The sequence below is a fragment of the Polypterus senegalus genome, chromosome 14 (genome assembly GCF_016835505.1).
Source record: "Polypterus senegalus isolate Bchr_013 chromosome 14, ASM1683550v1, whole genome shotgun sequence".
NCBI lineage: Eukaryota > Metazoa > Chordata > Cladistia > Polypteriformes > Polypteridae > Polypterus > Polypterus senegalus.
Genome location: NC_053167.1, coordinates 104,677,849 through 104,697,163, shown reverse-complemented (window position 1 = coordinate 104,697,163; position 19,315 = coordinate 104,677,849). Strand labels below are relative to the sequence as shown.

Genomic DNA, 19,315 nt, shown 5'->3' with positions numbered 1-19,315 from the left:
ATCTAGGTTTTACTATTTGGAGTATCATCACCTTTTCTTTCACCCCAACGTTTCTCACAACCTTATCATAATATTATGCCCGCTGTGTTACTCTGCAAATCTCTCTAGATACTGTATGCTGGAAATGTAGTCCTCACTAAGCTTCATTACCCAGAGTGCACTAAGTTACGCAAATCGGCTCTGGTTTCATTATTGTGTTTCTCCAGCTGCTCTCTTATCCTACTGGTGACAAGTAGGATAAGAAATGTCTGTGATAATGTTTGCCTGGTTATTAAAGGGCAACAGCAGAATAGGGCAGAAAAAAAATCACCACTTAACAATCGAGTCGAGACACAAACTGGCAGTCAGCAGCATCAGCAGTCTCAGCAAGCAGGTGCTAGTGCAGCTAATGATAGCAAAAATATCAGCGTTGAGGAATGGCTAGACTGATGGATGAAAGAGCTTTTGTGTTCAAAGAATGAGTGGCTAATAGTTTGAGAAAAAAAGTTGGGGTGAGATTAATTTTTATATCATTATACACCAAAGTGGTAGACAGATCTTCATTTAAACGAATCAGAATTTGTGCACATTCATTAATATTGTCAATATTGTCATATATACAGAGTACAGTGCCATTCTTACTCACCTCTTTTGTTCATAGCACAAATTCAAAATGTAGTATAATTTTGATTGGGTGGTACCGGCTGACATGTATGTCAACATGTGAAGTTCTTCCTTTCTTTTATTTAAATACTTTAGAAAAATTGCAGAAATTCAGTTTCATATTGGGTCCCTTTTGGGACCCCTTTTCATTATGTCATGCTGTATAGCTCTTCCTGTATGTTGTGAAGATGAATATACAGAGCAAATGACCTAATTATGTAGGCAATGTATCTCCAGGGAGGACCCCTGATCATTCACAATTGGGACTAAAGTGCAACTTAATAAAATGAGCTCCTTCCCAGTCTATGTTGGCGGTGATCTCATCAGACCTGCCTCTACTGCAAAGAATCTTGGTGTCATTTTTGATTCCTCCCTCTCTTATTCCGCCCACATAAATCACATTAGGAAACTTTCTTACTTTCACCTCCATAACATATCCCATGTTCGCTCCTTCCTCTCCTTTTCTAATGCTGAGAAACTTATCCATGCTTTTATCACATCCCGCATAGATTATTGTAACTCGCTGCTGGCAGGTGCCCCTTCTAATCTTATATCACAGCTCCAGCTAATTCAAAACTCAGCTGCAAGAGTCTTTACTCGAACCAGCAGCAGTGAACACATCACACCCATCCTGCTCCGTCTTCACTGGCTCCCTGTGTATTACAGAATCGAATATAAAATCCTACTAATAACCTACAGAGGCCTTAAATGACCTTGCAGCCAAACTACATCAGTGATCTTCTCCATCACTATGTGCCTGCTCGCTCACTAAGGTCCTCTGATTCTGGCAATCTTCTTGTGCCCCACACTAATCTACACTCCATGGGTGAAAGGCCTTCAGCTGTATAGCACCCAGACTCTGGAATGACCAACCGAAATTAATCAGGTCACCTGACTCCATGAATTCTTTTAAGAAACAACTCAAAACTCATCTGTTCAGGAAGGCTTTTAGCTCTACTTGACTTCTTTCCCCTTCTCTCAGTTTACCTTTCTGTCAAGATGCTCATGTAACCTGTATGTGTGTGTGTGCTAGACCATCAGTTATGTTGTCTGTTAGGCTTTCTCTGAATTTACTGCCTTAATCTTCTTTATTTATTTATTTGATTTGTACAATGCTATATACTGTTTATCCTGCCGTTCTTTCTTATATTTTGTAAGTACCTTGTGCATGAGAAAGGCGCTATATAAATAAAATGTATTATTATTATTATTATTATTATTACAATGCAGCAACCTGAGTCCCATCATGTATGTTTTGACACTTCAGCTACTGCTATTAACCTTTTATTTTTAACAAAATGTTCAATACTAAGTGCATGGAAAGCCAGATTAGATTAATTCAAAATAATCAGAAGATCTTGAAATGCTTGATTAGTGCACACTAATTCAAATGAAACATAGACACTGAACTGTTACAATGTTGGCGAGACACCCAATGAAAGTAAAAATGGAGCAGACTGTCAATGAAGGAGCTTTTTAGTTGAATCCTAGCAGGTGATCTGGGGCTTGGACTACACTGCACAGACTGCATATGCATTCACTGGGGTTTTGGACGCTGTTTATATCACCAGCAAAGTTAGTGCGACTTCTCTGACTCCGCCTTTTTGATGTCTTCTGGCTTACGTCAAGCCTCGGTGCAGCACCACTGTCTGTGAAAAAATGCAGATTCAAATAGCAGGAAATGCAGAACAAAAAGTGTTGAAATGACCCCAAAGAAAAAGACATTCCTCTGAGTCTCCATTCAATCTGGGATCTGAAAGCTAATTACTGAAGTTAGTTAAAGCTAAAGCATCCCCTAATCTGACAAAACATCGACTCCCATTTCATGTTTCCGTGTGGGCCTGCCAGTCTGCACAGCTGTGGGCTCTGAACATCCAGCACAGCAAGCAGTGACCATTTCCAGCCAGCTGTATGTTTTCTGTTTACATTCCCTTTTGAAAAGCAGGAAAACACATTGAACGGAAAGCGTTCTTGCACGAAAAACTCACATGCCTCATCTTTTGAAAATGAGAGTGCTCACTCTATTGAAACCTAAGGCAGCAGTGCTGTTTTCACTGGGGGCAAGTTCTGTGAATTCAAAAACACTTGAATGAACTTTCGCAGACTCAATCCATCAGTTTTATTTATTGTGAGACAGTGTATGCTGTTATAAAGTGATAAACATTTAAAACCAATAAGTAAAGAAAAAAGCCCTTGTTCACTCTGAAGCCATGGACATGTAATCTGGAGAACCTTTACATCCTAGCAAACCGAAGAAGGAATAATGACAAGCAAATGCAAATAAAAAGTTACTTACATATACATTTCAGGGAAAGAAATAAAATAGCATCTTAATGTTTATGTTTTATTTTGTTTATTCAAATGTATATTTAGTGGGAGTGTGTCTGCATTTCAAAGCTCTTCTTTCACATGCACTATTGCTAAATGTAAATAACACTGAGAACTTCACATGAAATTATTCTCAATTCCTATCAGACATGTAGATTAGATGAGATTCGATTCAATTAGATTATCTGTCCATTATTCAATCCACTTAATACAATTTAAGAACAAGGTGGCATAAAGACCAAAACGTATTAGCGGCATCAAGCACAAGGCTGGAAACAACCATGAAGGGAAATCCAACTGATTATTATAACTTATTATTTAACTGCCGCCTTAATCCAAGGTGATTTACAACATTCTTTTGTTTTCTCAGTCGGAGCACAAGCAGGTGAAGTGACTTGCTCAAGATCTCACAACAGTGTCAGTAGCAAAGCCCAAAGCCTTACCCAGTATGGCACACACATCACAAGGATTGGATTATACTGGGTGGTACACACACTGGCATGACCTTAGATAGATAGATAGATAGATAGATAGATAGATAGATAGATAGATAGATAGATAGATAGATAGATAGATAGATAGATAGATAGATAGATACTTTATTAATCCCCAAGGAGAAATTCACATACTGCAGCAGCAGTATACTGATAAAAACAATATTAATTAAAGAGTGATAAAAATGCAGTGCAAGTTAAAAAATGCAAGGTGGAGAGGCAAGTTTAACAGTCTTGTATAATGTTAATGTTTACCCCCCACCCCCGGGTGGAATTGAAGAGTCGTATAGTGTGGGGGAGGAACGATCTCCTCAGTCTGTCAGTGGAGCAGGATAGTGACAGCAGTCTGTCGCTGAAGCTGCTCCTCTGTCTGGAGCTGATACTGTTTAGTGGATGCAGTGGATTCTCCATGACAGACAGGAACCTGCTCAGCGCCCGTCGCTCTACCACGGATGTCCAGCTCTGTGCCTACAATAGAGCTTGCCTTCCCCACCAGTTTGTCCAGGCGTGAGGTGTCTTTCTTCTTTATACTGCCTCCCTACCACACCACCGCATAGAAAAAGGTGCTGGCCACAACCGTCTGATAGAACATCTGCAGCATCTTATTGCAGATGTTGAAAGACGTCAGCCTTCTAAAGAAGTATAGTCGGCTCTGTCCTCTCTTGCACAGAGCATCAGTATAGTGACACACTTACAATATCTACTGTGGTAATTGCTGCTGATTAGTGATGAGTGAACACAACAGAGTTTGCTTCACCGTGAGTTCTGCGAAATCTCATAAATGTTCAGAAACTTCGCTGAACTCCACAAATTGCACTGAAGTCAATGGGGAAGGAGTGTAATGGTCTTTTAAGCATCTCAGAGGGCTAGGGAAGTGTCTGACACGTATGCTGGGCTGATTATTGTGGATCACTGTGCCACTGTTTCTCAAACAACAAAAGATGCAAATGGAATGATAACCTCAAACAAAACAAAGTACAACAAACGGCCACAAATTAGCAATAAGTTATATTAAGCAATATATATATATATATATTGTCACGCACGCGCGAGTAGGGGGCCGTGGACGGACCTTAATACGATCGGGAAGACATACGCCAGGAGGGAGTAGCGGGGTACTAACCTTTCTCTCTTTGTTTCTTACAGAAAAAAAGATGCACCGCCGCCCTTCCTCTGTCCACTACCTATGACGTCAGCAATCCCATCATCCACCACAGCTCCTACCCAGCATTCCTCCACTTCCGGACCCTGCTTCATAAATACTCCGCCGACGCCATCTTTGACTGTCAAAGCCTATACTGATTTTTTCATGTATTTTTTTTGACCATAATAATTTTGTACTGTGGATAATTTTTCAGTATACAGGGCCGGAAACCCCAAACATTTATGCGTTTGTTTGATTTCTCTTTTACAGTGGCGTAGCCGGCAGGATAGAGAGTCCGAGAGAATGTCAGAAGGACAGGACCTGAACTCCGTGCTGCAAGGACTGTCAGCACAGATCCAGTCCCTACAGAGAGCGCAAGCCGCGTCGAACCAGGAACTAGAAGAGACAAAGTCCAGGTTGGCCACCACGCAGACGGTAAGACCAAAACCGTCTCGACCGACGCCTCCTCCTCTTGTTGCCCTGTTGGAGGCTGATGACAATGAGTCATATTTGGGCATCTTTGAAAGGACGGCCACCCGGAACCAGTGGCAGCGGTCCGAGTGGGCATCCATCTTGACACCCTACCTGAAGGGACCCGCGCAGCGGGCTTATTACGACCTCCTGCCCGGAGTGTCATATTCGCCAGATACCTAGGAGGGACTGTGCTCTTCTCGTCCCCATTCCGTTAATTGATGTTCCCTTTGACAGAATACGGGTGGATCTGGTAGGACCCCTGGAACCCTCTAATCGTGGCCATAAATATATATTGGTCCCCTGCGCTCTGCTATTACAACAACATCGCACGGGAATTGGTCAACCTGTTTTCTACAGTGGGCATACCCAAAGAAGTCCTCACGGACCATGGTACGCCTTTTACCTCGGATAAGTTCATGGAGGTTGCCAGGTTACTCCGTATTAAGCACATGAAGACGTCTGTCTATCACCCGCAAACGGACGCGTTGGTGGAATGATTTAACCAGACTCTTAAACAGATGCTACGCAAGGTAGTCAACGCGGACGGTAGAAACAGGGACCGGCTCTTACCACTTGTGCTTTTTGCTTACCGGGAAGTATCCCAGGCCTCCACGGGTTTCTCCCCTTTTGACTTATTATATGGATAACAACCCCGAGGACTATTGGATATAATAAAGGAAGGTTGGGAAGCAGAGGCCCTACCCTCCACTAATATATTAGAGTATGTGGCACAACTGCGCGACAGGCTCAATAAAATTAGGCCACTCCTAAAGGAAGACATGACTCGTGCGCAAGCTCGGTGTTACAATCGTAACTCGGTACTCTGGGAGTCCCACCCGGGGAATCGAGTGATGGTGCTTGTTCCTACCTACGACTCTAAATTATTGGCTCACTGGCAAGGACCATACGAGGTTAAAGAAAGAAAGGAGCTCGTTGATTATTTTGTTAAACAACCAAATCATCGGCCGAGCGAGAGGATCTACCATGTAAATTTGTTAAAACCTTGGAAAGACAGGGAGGAGTCTCCCGACACTCGTAGATCCCTCTCCCTATTCGCGTGCACACCTGCCCTTAACCTCGGTGACGAGCTGACACCCCTACAACGGCAGGAATTAACCCAGGCAATCCTGGCTGTTCCCGAAGTAGTGAGCGAGTCGCCGGGCCAGACTTCGCTGATTGAGCGCGACATCGTCACGGCACCCGGAGTTATAGTCCGGGAGAGACCCTATAGACTCCCGGAAGCAAAACGCGTCGAGGTGGAACTTGAGGTCCAATGGATGCTGGACGTGAATATTATTGAAGAGAGCCATAGTCCCTGGTCCAGTCCTATTGTCTTCGTTTCTAAGCCCGACGGCTCCTGGAGATTTTGTAATGACTTCAGACGTCTAAACCAAGTCTCCAAGTTCGATGCCTACCCGTTGCCCCAGATAGATCACCTTATTGAGTGCTTGGGTACGGCTCGATATCTGACTACCCTTGACATGACAAAAGGGTACTGGCAAATTCCCTTAGCGGCATCTGCCAAGGACAAAACTGCTTTCAGCACCCCAAGTGGACATTGGCAATATAAGGTCCTCCCATTTGGACTGCACGGGGCCCCAGTGACCTTTCAGCGGCTGGTGGATAAAGGGCTAAAGCCCCACCAGTCCTATAGTGCTGCCTACCTGGATGACATAGTCATCTATTCTGGCACCTGGAAGGAGCATCTATTGCAGGTATCCACTGTCCTCGCGACACTAGCGAAGGCCGGCCTCCGCGCAAATCCCCAAAAGTGTTTCTTTGGTCTAAAGGAGGCCAAGTATTTAGGCTACGTGGTGGGACGAGGACAGGTGAAACCACAATGTTCAAAAATAAAAGACATCCTGGAATGGCCCCATCCGAATACCTAGAGACAGGTGCAGGCTTTCTTGGGGTTAGCAGGGTACTAAAGCCGGTTCGTGCCCCGCTTCTCTGAAAGAGCAGCACCCTTGACTGATTTAACAAAAAAAGGCGCTCCCTTATACGTGGTATGGAACGACAAGGTGGAACAAGCATTCAGTGACTTAAAGAAGGCCCTGACATCGGCACTGGGTTTGAGAACCCCTGATTTTGCTCTTCCTTTTCTTCTCCAGACCGATGCTTCAGACACAGGCCTGGGCGGCGTGTTGAGCCAAAGTATCGATGGTGTTGAGCACCCCATAATGTACCTGAGCCGGAAACTGCTGGACCGGGAGACCAGGTATGCGGCAGTGGAGAGGGAAGCCTTGGCCATTAAGTTGGCAGTGACACATTTAAGTTACTACCTGTTGGGTTGCGAATTCACTCTGTTGACTGATCACGCTGCTCTTCAGTGGATGTCACTGCACAAGGAGTCGAATCCCCGAGTCACCAGGTGGTGTCTGGATTTGCAACCGTACAAGTTCGCCATCACTTATCGTCGTGGCAACCTTCAGGCCAATGTCGATGCCTTCTCCCGTATTCACGACCTCTCGGTTCGGTTCGCCCGACCTGACGGGTCTGGGCTGAGGGGATCGTGTCACGCACGCGAGAGTAGGGGGCTGCGGACGGACCTTAATACGATCGGGAAGACATACGCCAGGAGGGAGTGGCGGGGTACTAACCTTTCTCTCTTTGTTTCTTACAGAAAAAAAGATGCACCGCTGCCATGAACCTACCTCTTACAGCTTCCCGCAGTACGCTACTTCCCCCCTTTCTCTGTCCACTACCTATGACGTCAGCAATCTCATCATCCACCACGGCTCCTACCCAGCATTCCTCCACTTCCGGCCCCTCCTACATAAATACTCCACCGACGCCATCTTTGACTGTCAAAGCCTATATTGATTTTTTCATGTATTTTTTTTTGACTATATATATATATATATATAGAGTAAGGTTTCTGAACTCTTTTGGGACTCCCCCAAATAGGACGTCACTCCAAAAATGTTGATCTTCGTGTCAGCAGAAGACAGCCTATTGGTTGCCAGGGCAACCGCAGGCTCCCAGCACAGTAGCAGCTCACCACGAAAGCAAATCCAAGCCTACCACGGTCACACTATAAGCGCTTGTTATAGATGGGTGATGCCAGGAACATTATTTAATACATTAAAGGGTTCATTTTTGTGGCCAGGTCTTGGAATGGTTTCCCTTCCCTAACTTCAATTGTTTTGAGACAAAGCACTGCAGAACGTTCATCCCTTTGGATTCACGTGACTATGTTTGCTGCTGCTAAACCAGGATGGAATTTCCTTTTCGTGTGTCACCCTATACAGTAGTACAGCACATTATGTTGTGCTATATTATATTATAGGTAATGCAACAACCATTCACTGTCTGCATAGAGTCTGCTTGTTCTCCTCTCAATTCCCCAAAGATCTGTTTTAGATTAACTGGTGATTTATGTGTGTTAGTCCTGCAATGGACTGGTGCCTTATCCAGGGCTGGTTTCTGCTTTGCCCCCAATGATTTGGTTTGAAACTGGTAAGTTGGATTATGCATTCATTCTGCAGACTTGCTTTGTCCAATATGGTAAACCAAGGAAACTGGAATTCATGAAGAAAAGACATAATGAAAGAAGAGAAACAAGCAAACTCCATACAGACGGGATTTAAACACAGGACTCTAGAGCTTTGTGATATGTTTAAGCCAGGCTTCCTATGGTTTTTGTTTATAATCCTATTTTAAATCTTTTTCATTCATTTTCATTTTTTAATAATTATCATTTTTGGTTATATTGTTAGTTGTGCTTATCTCTATATGTATATAAAATCCAATGTCTGTCTATCTGTCTGTATGTCTGTCCACTTTTCACGACAGAACAGATTTAAATCAGATTTTTTCTATCATTTGCTTGAACATTCCAGTTGATTTTGCAACTTCTCTCATTGCGCTAAGTATCATAGTTTGCTTGTGGCAGCGATTTATTTATGCTAATCCTAGACAGAGGCTGTGGGCCAAGTGAAGGGGGACGCATGAAGTCAGGAGTGGAGAGCCAGGCGGGGCCCTCATCACTCACACGCCAGCCTCCATTCGAGTTGCTGCACCTCTCGTCATATGTTGAAGCGTACTGCCCCCATTAACTAACAATACCTGTTTGTTCATTGATTTTTAAAGTTTGTCCTTTTTCACTGCTTCACGGGCGGAGCCATGGGGAGAGCTAGTTCTTAATATAATTATGTATTTTTGCCTGTCTTGTATAGTATTTAGTTTCTATGTGTGAATATTTGTTCCATTATGTTCCTCGTGTTTTGTGGGTGGTTCCCAAAGAGGTCGGGCCACCTGTTTATCTCCCACTAGGGACCACCACCAACCCTATAAAGACTGAGGAGAGAGGCAGTTAAATGTGGTGCATTGTTTACACTGGGTGTTGATGAGTTCGCTTGTGTTTTGCTTATTGTTATTATTGGATTTCTGGATTTTTAACCTTCTTGCAATGATTTTTGACCAGTCTTTTCAGATGTTATATTGTGTCCCTGTTTGTTACTGAAGTGCCATTGTCAGGCAACTCTTTTTGTGACATTTTTGCTCTTTGACAGAGCAATTTTGAAATAAATATTTTAGTTTTAAAGATTATGTGTTTGCTCTTTTTTCTCCTAGCCAAGGGTTTAAGGTCATCCCTTCACTATTGGGACATTTAAGAATATATTATTGAACTTTCATTCAGAAGTGCATTTTGGCCCAAGTGTAGGCCAAAACCAGCCAGTCTTGGTGGGTGTCAGGCTGTCTCTGTGTGCACCTTCTCTGGGCAGATGAGTGGAGATTCCTGACCATTTTGGAGGCCTCACACCACTTTAGCCATTTCTAATGAATGAATTGCTACACTTTGAAAGCTAACGACCAGGTCAATTTTCTGAATGATATGATAAAATATGATTAATTAATTATCCTTTGAAGGTGCATATTTCGACTTAAGCTAAACTTACTCTAAAAGTCTGAATTCTTTGTGATTTTTTTTAATGTTATGTCGTGGTCTCTCTGGAAAAACCTGCTGACAAACGAAATTTTCCGTTTTGGGACAATAAAATTGAACTGAATAGTATTTTTTACAAAGCACAATCTAAACACCCTGACTGTGAGATGTATTCCAACACAAGGACCAATTTAGAAATGCCAGTTGATCTAACGTGAACTGTACATCTTTGGAATGTGGCAGGCGACCACAAGAAGAGCTCCGCACAGAATGGCCTTGGGCAAAAGTCAAGTCAAGGAATCTCAAATTGTGAGGTAGTAGCACTTACTTCTGCATTACTATGCTGTCTTATTATATTATATTATATTATATTATATTATATTATATTATATTATATTATATTATATTATATTATATTATATTATATTTTTTCTTTACATTGCAATGGATTGCAATAGTATATAGTAAATGGCAGAATAAGAAATCAGTGCATTGTGGGTAATGCTGTCACAGATATTCCCACTTGGGTCAGATTAGAGCCATCAACTGACCAGACCTACACGTATCTGCGGTTTTGAAGGAAGTTATCACTGATTTCCTCCACATTATTCTAAAACAATTAGGCATACTGGCAGCTTATTATAAGGAAATACTGTGTGTGTGCTCTACAATGGACAGCTGTTTGCTTCAGGGCGCATTCCTGCATTGCTGCTGGTGTAGATTCTGAGTCGCTGGTGGTGGATGGATGGTTAGATAATTTGAAGTTTAAACAAAATAAAATTATAAGAAAACATCCCAGTGCCAGAAGGGCATAGCCTTTGATTAACCAACTAAACAATATCAGAGCAACAAGAGCACTCCCATTCAAAAGCAAATGTTTGTTTCAACATTTTCTACCAGGTTCTGACATGACTGATTGTATACTACTCAGATCTTTTATTTGCGGCTGCAGGTCAGAGTCCATTTTGTGGAGCTTTTTGCTTGTCAAGTTTAACTTGATGACTAGTGCTCACATTCAGGCTCAATGTGTTTTAAATAAGCCACAACCTGAGATGGAAGTGACCATAAATAATTTAAGGAACAGAGCTGCTGCGTAGGGGAAGTGCTGGAGTCCGACACAGAGGATTAATCACTGCATGTGGGATTGTAGAGTAAGACATCCAGAGTTATGAGCTTGGCTCTAAAGCTGGTGGGCGGATGAGTGTGCACATCTATTTCATTAAGAAAGCAAAGTGACTTTTATATGAAGCATTCTAAGAAACAAGCTCACCCTCATTTCTGATGCTGAATGAATATCATACTGCTTCAAACTCTTTTTAACTTTTTAGTCCTTTTTCAGCAATTTAAATAGAGGCTCGTCTCGAAATTAAAGGGGATTCTTGGATGGGGTGTGGTGTGTTGATGTTTGCCCAAACACCACACAATACATAGCACATTCCTCCTGCCGGCCCTGGTCTTCACAGTACACTTTATTAATCATGTAAATTGGATCCAAATATCCACATTTTCCATCCATTCTATTTTTACCCTGTTTATCTCATTCAAGGTCACAAGGCCTTTTCTGGAGTGTCTGACAAAAGGCCAACTCACCTTGAACAGCAAACCTCCATATCAAAGAAAATGAGAAAAGAAAAACTGAATTAAGGAAGAAACCAAAGGTCAACTGAACAAATTCCACTCAGCATGCCCATCATTTTGGGATAATCAATACACTGCAAAAAAAAAAAAAAAAGTAAGAAAGAAAGAAAAGAGATGTCTTACTTTTTTTAAAATCGTGCGCACAGCTGGAGATACGGGGGCATACAAGACCTTTCCCATTAGTAGGGGCTTCATGGTATTCCAGGCTATTTTTGTGATAGGGTTAGACTCCAGGTTCTGCATGAGTGCATTGCAGAATGGGGCTGGAAGACAAAACAAGGCATGAAAAGTAAAACACAATGGCCGAGGCTTCCTTTCTGCACACATCAAACACGGACACACAATGGCATAAGGGGGGAAATATTTCAAAAACAAAACAAAAATAAAGGTTCCTCTTCATTTTCAAAATGGACTTTTGAAGTGGATACCCCCACCCTTTTATTTTTTAGCAAACTGTAACTGAGCTTTCTGTGGAAGGCTGACAAATTTTCCAAATGTGCTAAATTTTAACTTTATATTATATGATAGCATGGCACATTTTCAAATTAAAGGTCAAAAAATGCCTTCAATGTTCTGCTTTTAAGTCTAACTAAATAATATTATTTAATTATTATTTTGCCCATTTATTCCAAAGATGTACTGTTTTGTGGGAGTATTGTATTGTAATACATATTTTATTTTTATATTATGTGCATCGACTCATGCTGAGCAAGGATATCTATGGGGGCGTTAACATGCAGGACCTGAATGTATGCATTCAACTTCAGGATTTGAATAATTCACGCAAAGAAAGAGGCAAAATAAATTGGCAAATGTGCCTACTCGAGTACTGAGGGGACTCTAAAGAACATTGTGATACTAGCGTCAAAATACTTTTTTGCAGCATTTTATTACAATTTTGGTTTTACATACACCCCCTTTAATCTTAATGTACAAAAGAACAAGAACTTACATGCAGAATCATCGTAGATATAATCAGAACGTTTATTTGTAGTGTTGATTCCCAAGAAGGTCTTGTAGTTGTTGTCTTCATACCAATTGAAGGAGAACACTCTCGATCCTCCACCTTCAGGGTAGCCACAGAAAAGGCTGGACAAAGAGTTCATGATTTGTGTAAAAGACGAAGGACCACCATCTTGAAAAAGAGGCTGTAGCACCTGGAACAGGTCTTGAACACTCTTCCTCTTAGCCAGCTGCAAGAAGATAGAGAAGCTTTAAACTGTTGAATCAGAAGTTGTGATATTTGCTACACGACGTTTTCATTAAACCAAAGACTCTCTTTTAAACAATCTTTTATCTGGAGTCAATATAAGTAAGAAAGCTCTTTTTTTCAGTCCACTTTCCCTAAATTACTTATAAACAGCTCATTAATGAATAGAGGGGAGTGAACACTAAGTGTTTTCAGTTGTAGGTGCTTAGGTCATCTGTATTTAATGATCTTGGAGGAGTTCTGTCACGTTGAGGAGCTCCTGGCAATGTATGATCAGTGTGAAGAAGACTCCGATTCTAAGGAAGAGTTCCTAACAGTGCACACCTTTAACACACTGAGTTTGAAGTCAGCTTAATAAATTCACTTTTTGTACTGGTAGACATTCTATTATCAGGCCTTTAACGTCATTTCTAGACAGTAAATCAAATCTTTGAAGATGTGAAGTATTCTGGTGAAAGTTACTCAATTATTTTCTAGCCCATTTGGTCCTGAAAAGGGTCGCTGGTGGTGCTGGAGCCTGTCCTAGCTGGCATTGGACACAAGACAAGGACAAACCCTGGACAAGGCACCAGTCCAAACACACACATACCCAGCCACACACTAGGGCCAAATTAGCATCGCCAAGCCACACATCTTGTTGTCATTGGTCTGTGGGAGGAAACTGGAGCAAATCCAGACACGGAGAGAAAATGCAAACTCCACACAGGGAGGACTCGGGATGTGAACCCTGATCTCCTTACTGCAAGGCAGCAGTGCCACTACTGCCCCACCATATTCAGGTAAAAGTGTAGAAGTAAAATAATTACTGAAAAGTTGGTAACCAAAGATACTCCTGTTGTTACAGCTTGCCATGGTGCCCGAGTGGTAACAGTCCTTCCTCTCAATGTCTAAGAGCTGGGTTCAATTTTTCAGCTTCATCACTGTCTTTGTGAATTAAGCCCCATGTTCAAGTGTGCTTCTCCATATTCTCCATTTTTTTCTGGTGTACCCAAGTTAAGAGTGTTGAAGAATTTAGTAAATGTAGATTAGTGCAATAAGGTTTGCTCTGCTTAAATAGGATTCTTAAGATTGTATAAATACAGAAAAATGAATAGAAGGAGTCTCATTAGGTAAGTTTAGACTTTTAATACTCTTTTTCAAAGACTCACTCAAGCAAGTACATGAGATAGAATTGAATTTAATTATATTATTTACTAGCTGCCCCCTGCGGCTCAGCCCGCATAGTAGTAAACAGGGAAAACTTTAAAAATCAATAAACAGACAAGTATCGTTAGCTAAGTGGAGGCAAAGTCCGCTCCAAAACGCAGAGCTAGACCGACTCAAACAGAAGCTGGGGTGTGAGTGAAGAGGGCTCTGCCCAACTCTCCACTCCTGATGTCACACTTCCCTTTCCCCTCAGCCTGCAGCCTCTGTCTTGGAATAGCACGAATATTTTGAATATTCTCTTTTTGTGCAATCGAATTATGATTCTTAGCACGATGAGAGAAGATGCAAATTCAACCAGAATGTTAAAGCAAATTATAGAAAAAAACCCCGAAATCTAAACTAAACTAAACTAAATCCGTTAAGTAGTTCTCTCATTCGCTAGCCAATTAGAGGTAAGGCACATGCCCCAAGGTTGGCCCTGCCCCCCTCCCTTCACCCTGCTGCATCTCTCTTGGATTCACGTACTATGATACTTAGCACAATGGCAGAAAATGAGCCGGAATGTTCAAGCAAATTATAGAAAAAAACCCCGATCCAAATCCGTTATCCAGTTGTCTCATTTGCTAGCTAAGCAGAGGTAAGGTACACACCCCAAGGCTGGTACATGAGTGAGGAGGACCCTGCCCACTGTGTCTCTCTTGGATTTGCGCAAATAAATCAGTGCCACAAGCGAACTACGATACTTAGTGCAATGAGAGAAGTCACAAAATCAACAAGAATGTTCAAGCAAATTATAGAAAAAAACCCGATCTAAATCCATTAAGTAGTTCTCTCACGAAAAGTGGACAAACATACAGACAGACAGACGTTGTATTTTATATATATATATATAGAGATAATCATTGTAATTAAAAAACATTATGTAATATACAAGCTTGACATGGTTATGCAATGCTTAGTGCTTCTGCTTCATGGATCCAATGCTCAAATCCTACACTCAGTTTGCTGTCTGTGATCCCCCCATGTCTTTGCTTTTTTGTGTTTAGGCCCTCCATTCCTCCCAAAGCCAATCATGTTAGTTAACTGTTAATTCTAAACTGGCCCAGTGTTTGTGGAGGATTAAGTGAGCCCTGCAATGGACTCACAACCATTTTAAGGTTCATTCTTGCCTCCTCATACCCGTTGGTGTCAGGATATGCTCTGATTCACCCATGACACTAATTTGATCAGTTTTGAGACTTTCAGATAAACTGATGATCCTAAATTGCTCCTCTGTGTGTGTGTGTATAAGCATGTGCCCTATGGGCTGCCATCCCATCTCAGCTTGTTTCCTGCCTTGGATCCATTTCAGTTGAGATGAATGTCAGAGAGAAACTTTCTCTATGCATTTTTAAAGTTTCTAACTGTGCCTGATTGTGGCATTCTGGAACTGCTTTACCCAAAGCATTTACCAAAGTAACAATGAGATAATGACAAATGTATATATATATAAATATCCATCCATCCATTATCCAACCCGCTATATCCTAAGTACAGTGTCACGGGGGTCTGCTGGAGCCAATCTCAGCCAACACAGGGCACAAGGCAGGAAACAAACCCTGGTCAGAGCGCCAGCCCACCGCAGGGCGCACACGGGACAATTTAGAACCACCAATGCACCTAACCTGCATGTCTTTGGGCTGTGGGAGGAAACTCACGCAAACACGGGGAGAACATGCAAAACTCCACGCAGGGAGGACCCGGGACGCAAACCCAGGTCTTCTAACTGCGAGGCAGTAGCGCTACCTACTGCGCCACCGTGCCGCCATATATAAATATATACTGTATATATATTTGTTCTTTGTTATAATTTACATGTAGGAAGTCCTATTCAATGAGCCATAAATTTGCCATAACTATTCATGTGGTTAACAATTTTTGGAACCTTCCGATAGCATAAGTCCAAGATGTATTAAAAGACTATACCATTTATCTGTATGCCGACTGGTGTAAACTGAAATGCTTCTTGACTGTCTTATGCAAATGAACCTAACTTATTTAAGACCCCTGCTTGTCAGATTTATCAGTCTTGCCACAGTGCACAGTGACAGGCTCCATCAGGCTTTCATCACAGTGACTCATGCCTACTTTTTATCAACACTATATTTTCCCTAACAATGGGATTTGACTCCCCACAAATCCTAAAGCTAGATTTAATAATAATATGTTTTATTTACTGTATATAGCACTTTTCTTAGTGGGTTCAATATATGAAAGTATGGATAATACTTGAATTTATGATGGGTATTGATTGTAAAACAGGAAGTCACAAGGTAAGGAAAAATGGTGCCAGCTTATTGTACAAACTTGTGGTTAAAATTTAAGTTTAATCAGAATCACTACTTGAGCAATGTGTGACAAAGAACATTACACTGAATTAGATCTGTACTGTACAGTTTATCTGCAGTTAAAGTGATAATGATAGCCAGTTTTCTGATTTTAATCATTTTTACGATGAGTAAGAGTGATGGAGAGGTGCCCATCAGTGTTACTAGGATAGGAACTCACTGCTGGGCACTCTGAGATGGATTAAGAATGTTACAGGCTGGGTTCATGGATGGATTATATTATTTAAAGTGACACAGTGTTAGCTGTGTTGCCTTACATCTCACACTGTCTGGTGTGGCCGACGGCTGGTGCCCTTGCCCTGCCTGGACACCTCTTCCTTGCATGGACTGGGGGAGCAAGCCTGGTCAGGACAGTACCTCCCCCGGGACGCTAGATTGTAGCCTACCTTGGTTGCAGCAGTGCCTAGACACACCCGCAGGGCTTCATGGAAGTTGGAGTTTGGTGCAGCCCTTTTGGGAACTGTGGATGCTGCCAGGGGGTACTGTAGCTGCTGCTCAGCCCTACAGAGCATCTCTTCTGCCACACCCGGAAGTGCTGCCGGAAATAGGTCATCAAGCACCTGGAGCACTTCTGGGTACGTTATAAAAGGAGCCAGCAGGCAGAGTTGGGAGGAGGAAGACGAAGCTTACCAGAGGGAGAGTGGAGGAGCAAGAAAGAAGGAAGATTTATTGTATTGCATTGTGCTGTGCTGGACCCTGTTGAGCTTGTGGGATTGGGGAAGGCGTTGTCCACAAGGTATAAAAGAAACTAAAAACCCTGTGTGCTTTGAACTTGTGTCCTATGTCGGTCTGTGCCAGAGCTGGCTTTAACACTTGGTTCAGTTCTTGGTGTGGTCACTCTGGAGAGCTTTCATGTTCTTTCTCATATCTGCAAGAGGTTTGGCTGTCAGTATTCTGGTTTTCCTTGCACATCTCAAACACAGACACAACAGATTTGTTGGCTGATCTGCGCTGGTGGGTATAAGGAATAGTAGTAGTTGTAGTAGTGGATGTGCATGTGAATGGTCTTGTATTCTTTCTGGGGCTGGCTCCTGCATTGCATTTGATCGTATTGAAATAAGCTATTAGCCTCAATAATCCCACTCTTCATTATGAAAGTCTGAAAAAGACCAAATGAGTGCAAAAAATGAATGAATAATGGCTGAAGTTTTACACATGAAATTACCTGCCTTCGTGTCACCTTTTCCCAGTTGGCCCATCACTAGTCCCAGCCCATACCGTCCTAACTCTGGCTGGCTCAGGTTCTCATACCATCCTGAAGAAGTTAGCTTTATAGTGAAAAGAGAGGCCATTTTCTTATGAGATCTTGAAACTTCCAGAGAATTAGATTTTTGTTTTTCATTTGCTTGGGAAAATGATATATTGCATGACTGTGATAAGAGTGGCACCACAGAAATACTAGAACCTGTTATTTATGACTCTCTCTGCAACCTAATATATGGCTAGTAGGAATAATTAGATTATTTTGCTCTTCATCACCCCTTGACTGATAAAATGTTAAAGATCTCACCACAAAGTGAAACAAGCTTTGAAAGACACCCAAGGGATCTGCTGTCTCAGGTGTCCAAGAAAAAGAGTCATACTCTGAATTTGCCTGGAATGCTAATTTTTATCAACTGTTAAAGTCAAGATTCACAAGCAGTGATTTGTTTGAACTTTTAAAAGATACATTTTCTCTTGTATGTCATCCTTATCTGAAGCGGTAACATATTGTGTATCATATATTGTACATTATACTGTATATACACAATTTCCTTATAGGGTCAAATAAAGTGCAATACAGTATATCTATCTACACTATATGGCCAAATGTTGTGGACAAGTGACCATCACACCTATAGGCCTCATCTTGGGACATCCCATTCCAAAAGCATAACCATTAATATGAATTTGACACCATCTTAGCAGCTATAACAGCCTCCACTCTTTTGGGAAGGCTTTCTCCAAGATTATGGAACGTGCCTGTAGGAATTTGTGCGCATTCGGTCAAAGAGCATTTTTGAGATCAGATACTGATGTTGGATAAGAAGACCTGACTCAAAATCAGTGTTCCATTTCATTCTAAAGGTGTTCAATAGGATTGTGGTCAAGACTCAGCGCAGGCCACTTGAGTTATTCTACATCAAACACATCAAACCATCAAACACATCAAACCATGGAAGATGTAAATGGGCGTCCCCAAACTGTTGCCAGAAAGTTGAAGTGCACAAGTGCCTAAAATATTGTTGTATTCTGTAACATTAACTGAACAAAAGTGTCTAACTGTAACCCTCAAAAACAGCCCAAGACCATTGTCCTTCCTCCATCAAACGTTACAATAGGAGCTATACAGTCCGGAGAGTGGCGTTATACACCATGCCCAGATTTGTCCATCATACCGCCAGAAAGTGAAGCGTGTTTAATCATTCCACACAACACATGCCCACTGCTCTATAATCCAGTTGTGATGTACGTTACACCACTCCAGCCTATTCCTGACATTGGGCATAGTGATCTTAGGCTTGTTTGCAGTGGCTTGGTCATTTAAACCCAATTCATGAAGCTCCTGAAGCACAGTTCTTAGGCTAGTTGCTTTCATAGGGCGGTTGGAACTCTGTTGTGAGTGATGCAACACAAGATAGACAATTTTTATGCTCTTCAGCATTCAGCAGCCCCTCTGTGGGAGTTTGCATGATCTACTACATCACGGTTGAGCTGTTGATGTTTCTTCTTCACAATAATTACAGCAGAGCAGAAATATTACACATTGACTTAAGAATGATCTATTATTATGGCAGAAAATGAAAATATCAGAGGCTGGTAAGACAAAAAGTCCATAATACAAATTTAATGAGTTTTTAAGGTCACCTTATGGTTTCTAACTTAAGACTGCATATGACATCAGCCGCAGCATTAAATCCACTGATAGATGAAGTGAATAGCATTGACTATCTTGTTACAATGGCATCTGTCAAGGATGAGATG

The 19,315-nt window shown here is 41.9% G+C and overlaps 1 protein-coding gene across 1 annotated transcript in view; it reads right to left on the bottom strand.

Moving 5' to 3' along the window:
• abca4b (ATP-binding cassette, sub-family A (ABC1), member 4b) overlaps nt 1-19,315 on the bottom strand; it is a 327,352-nt gene that overhangs the window by 198,430 nt on the left and 109,607 nt on the right. The window contains exons 9-10 of the mRNA XM_039735801.1: nt 12,561-12,801; nt 11,732-11,871 (exon numbers count right to left, since the gene is read on the bottom strand). Coding sequence (XP_039591735.1) covers nt 11,732-11,871; nt 12,561-12,801 — 381 coding nt within the window. The remainder of the gene's footprint in view (nt 1-11,731; nt 11,872-12,560; nt 12,802-19,315) is intronic.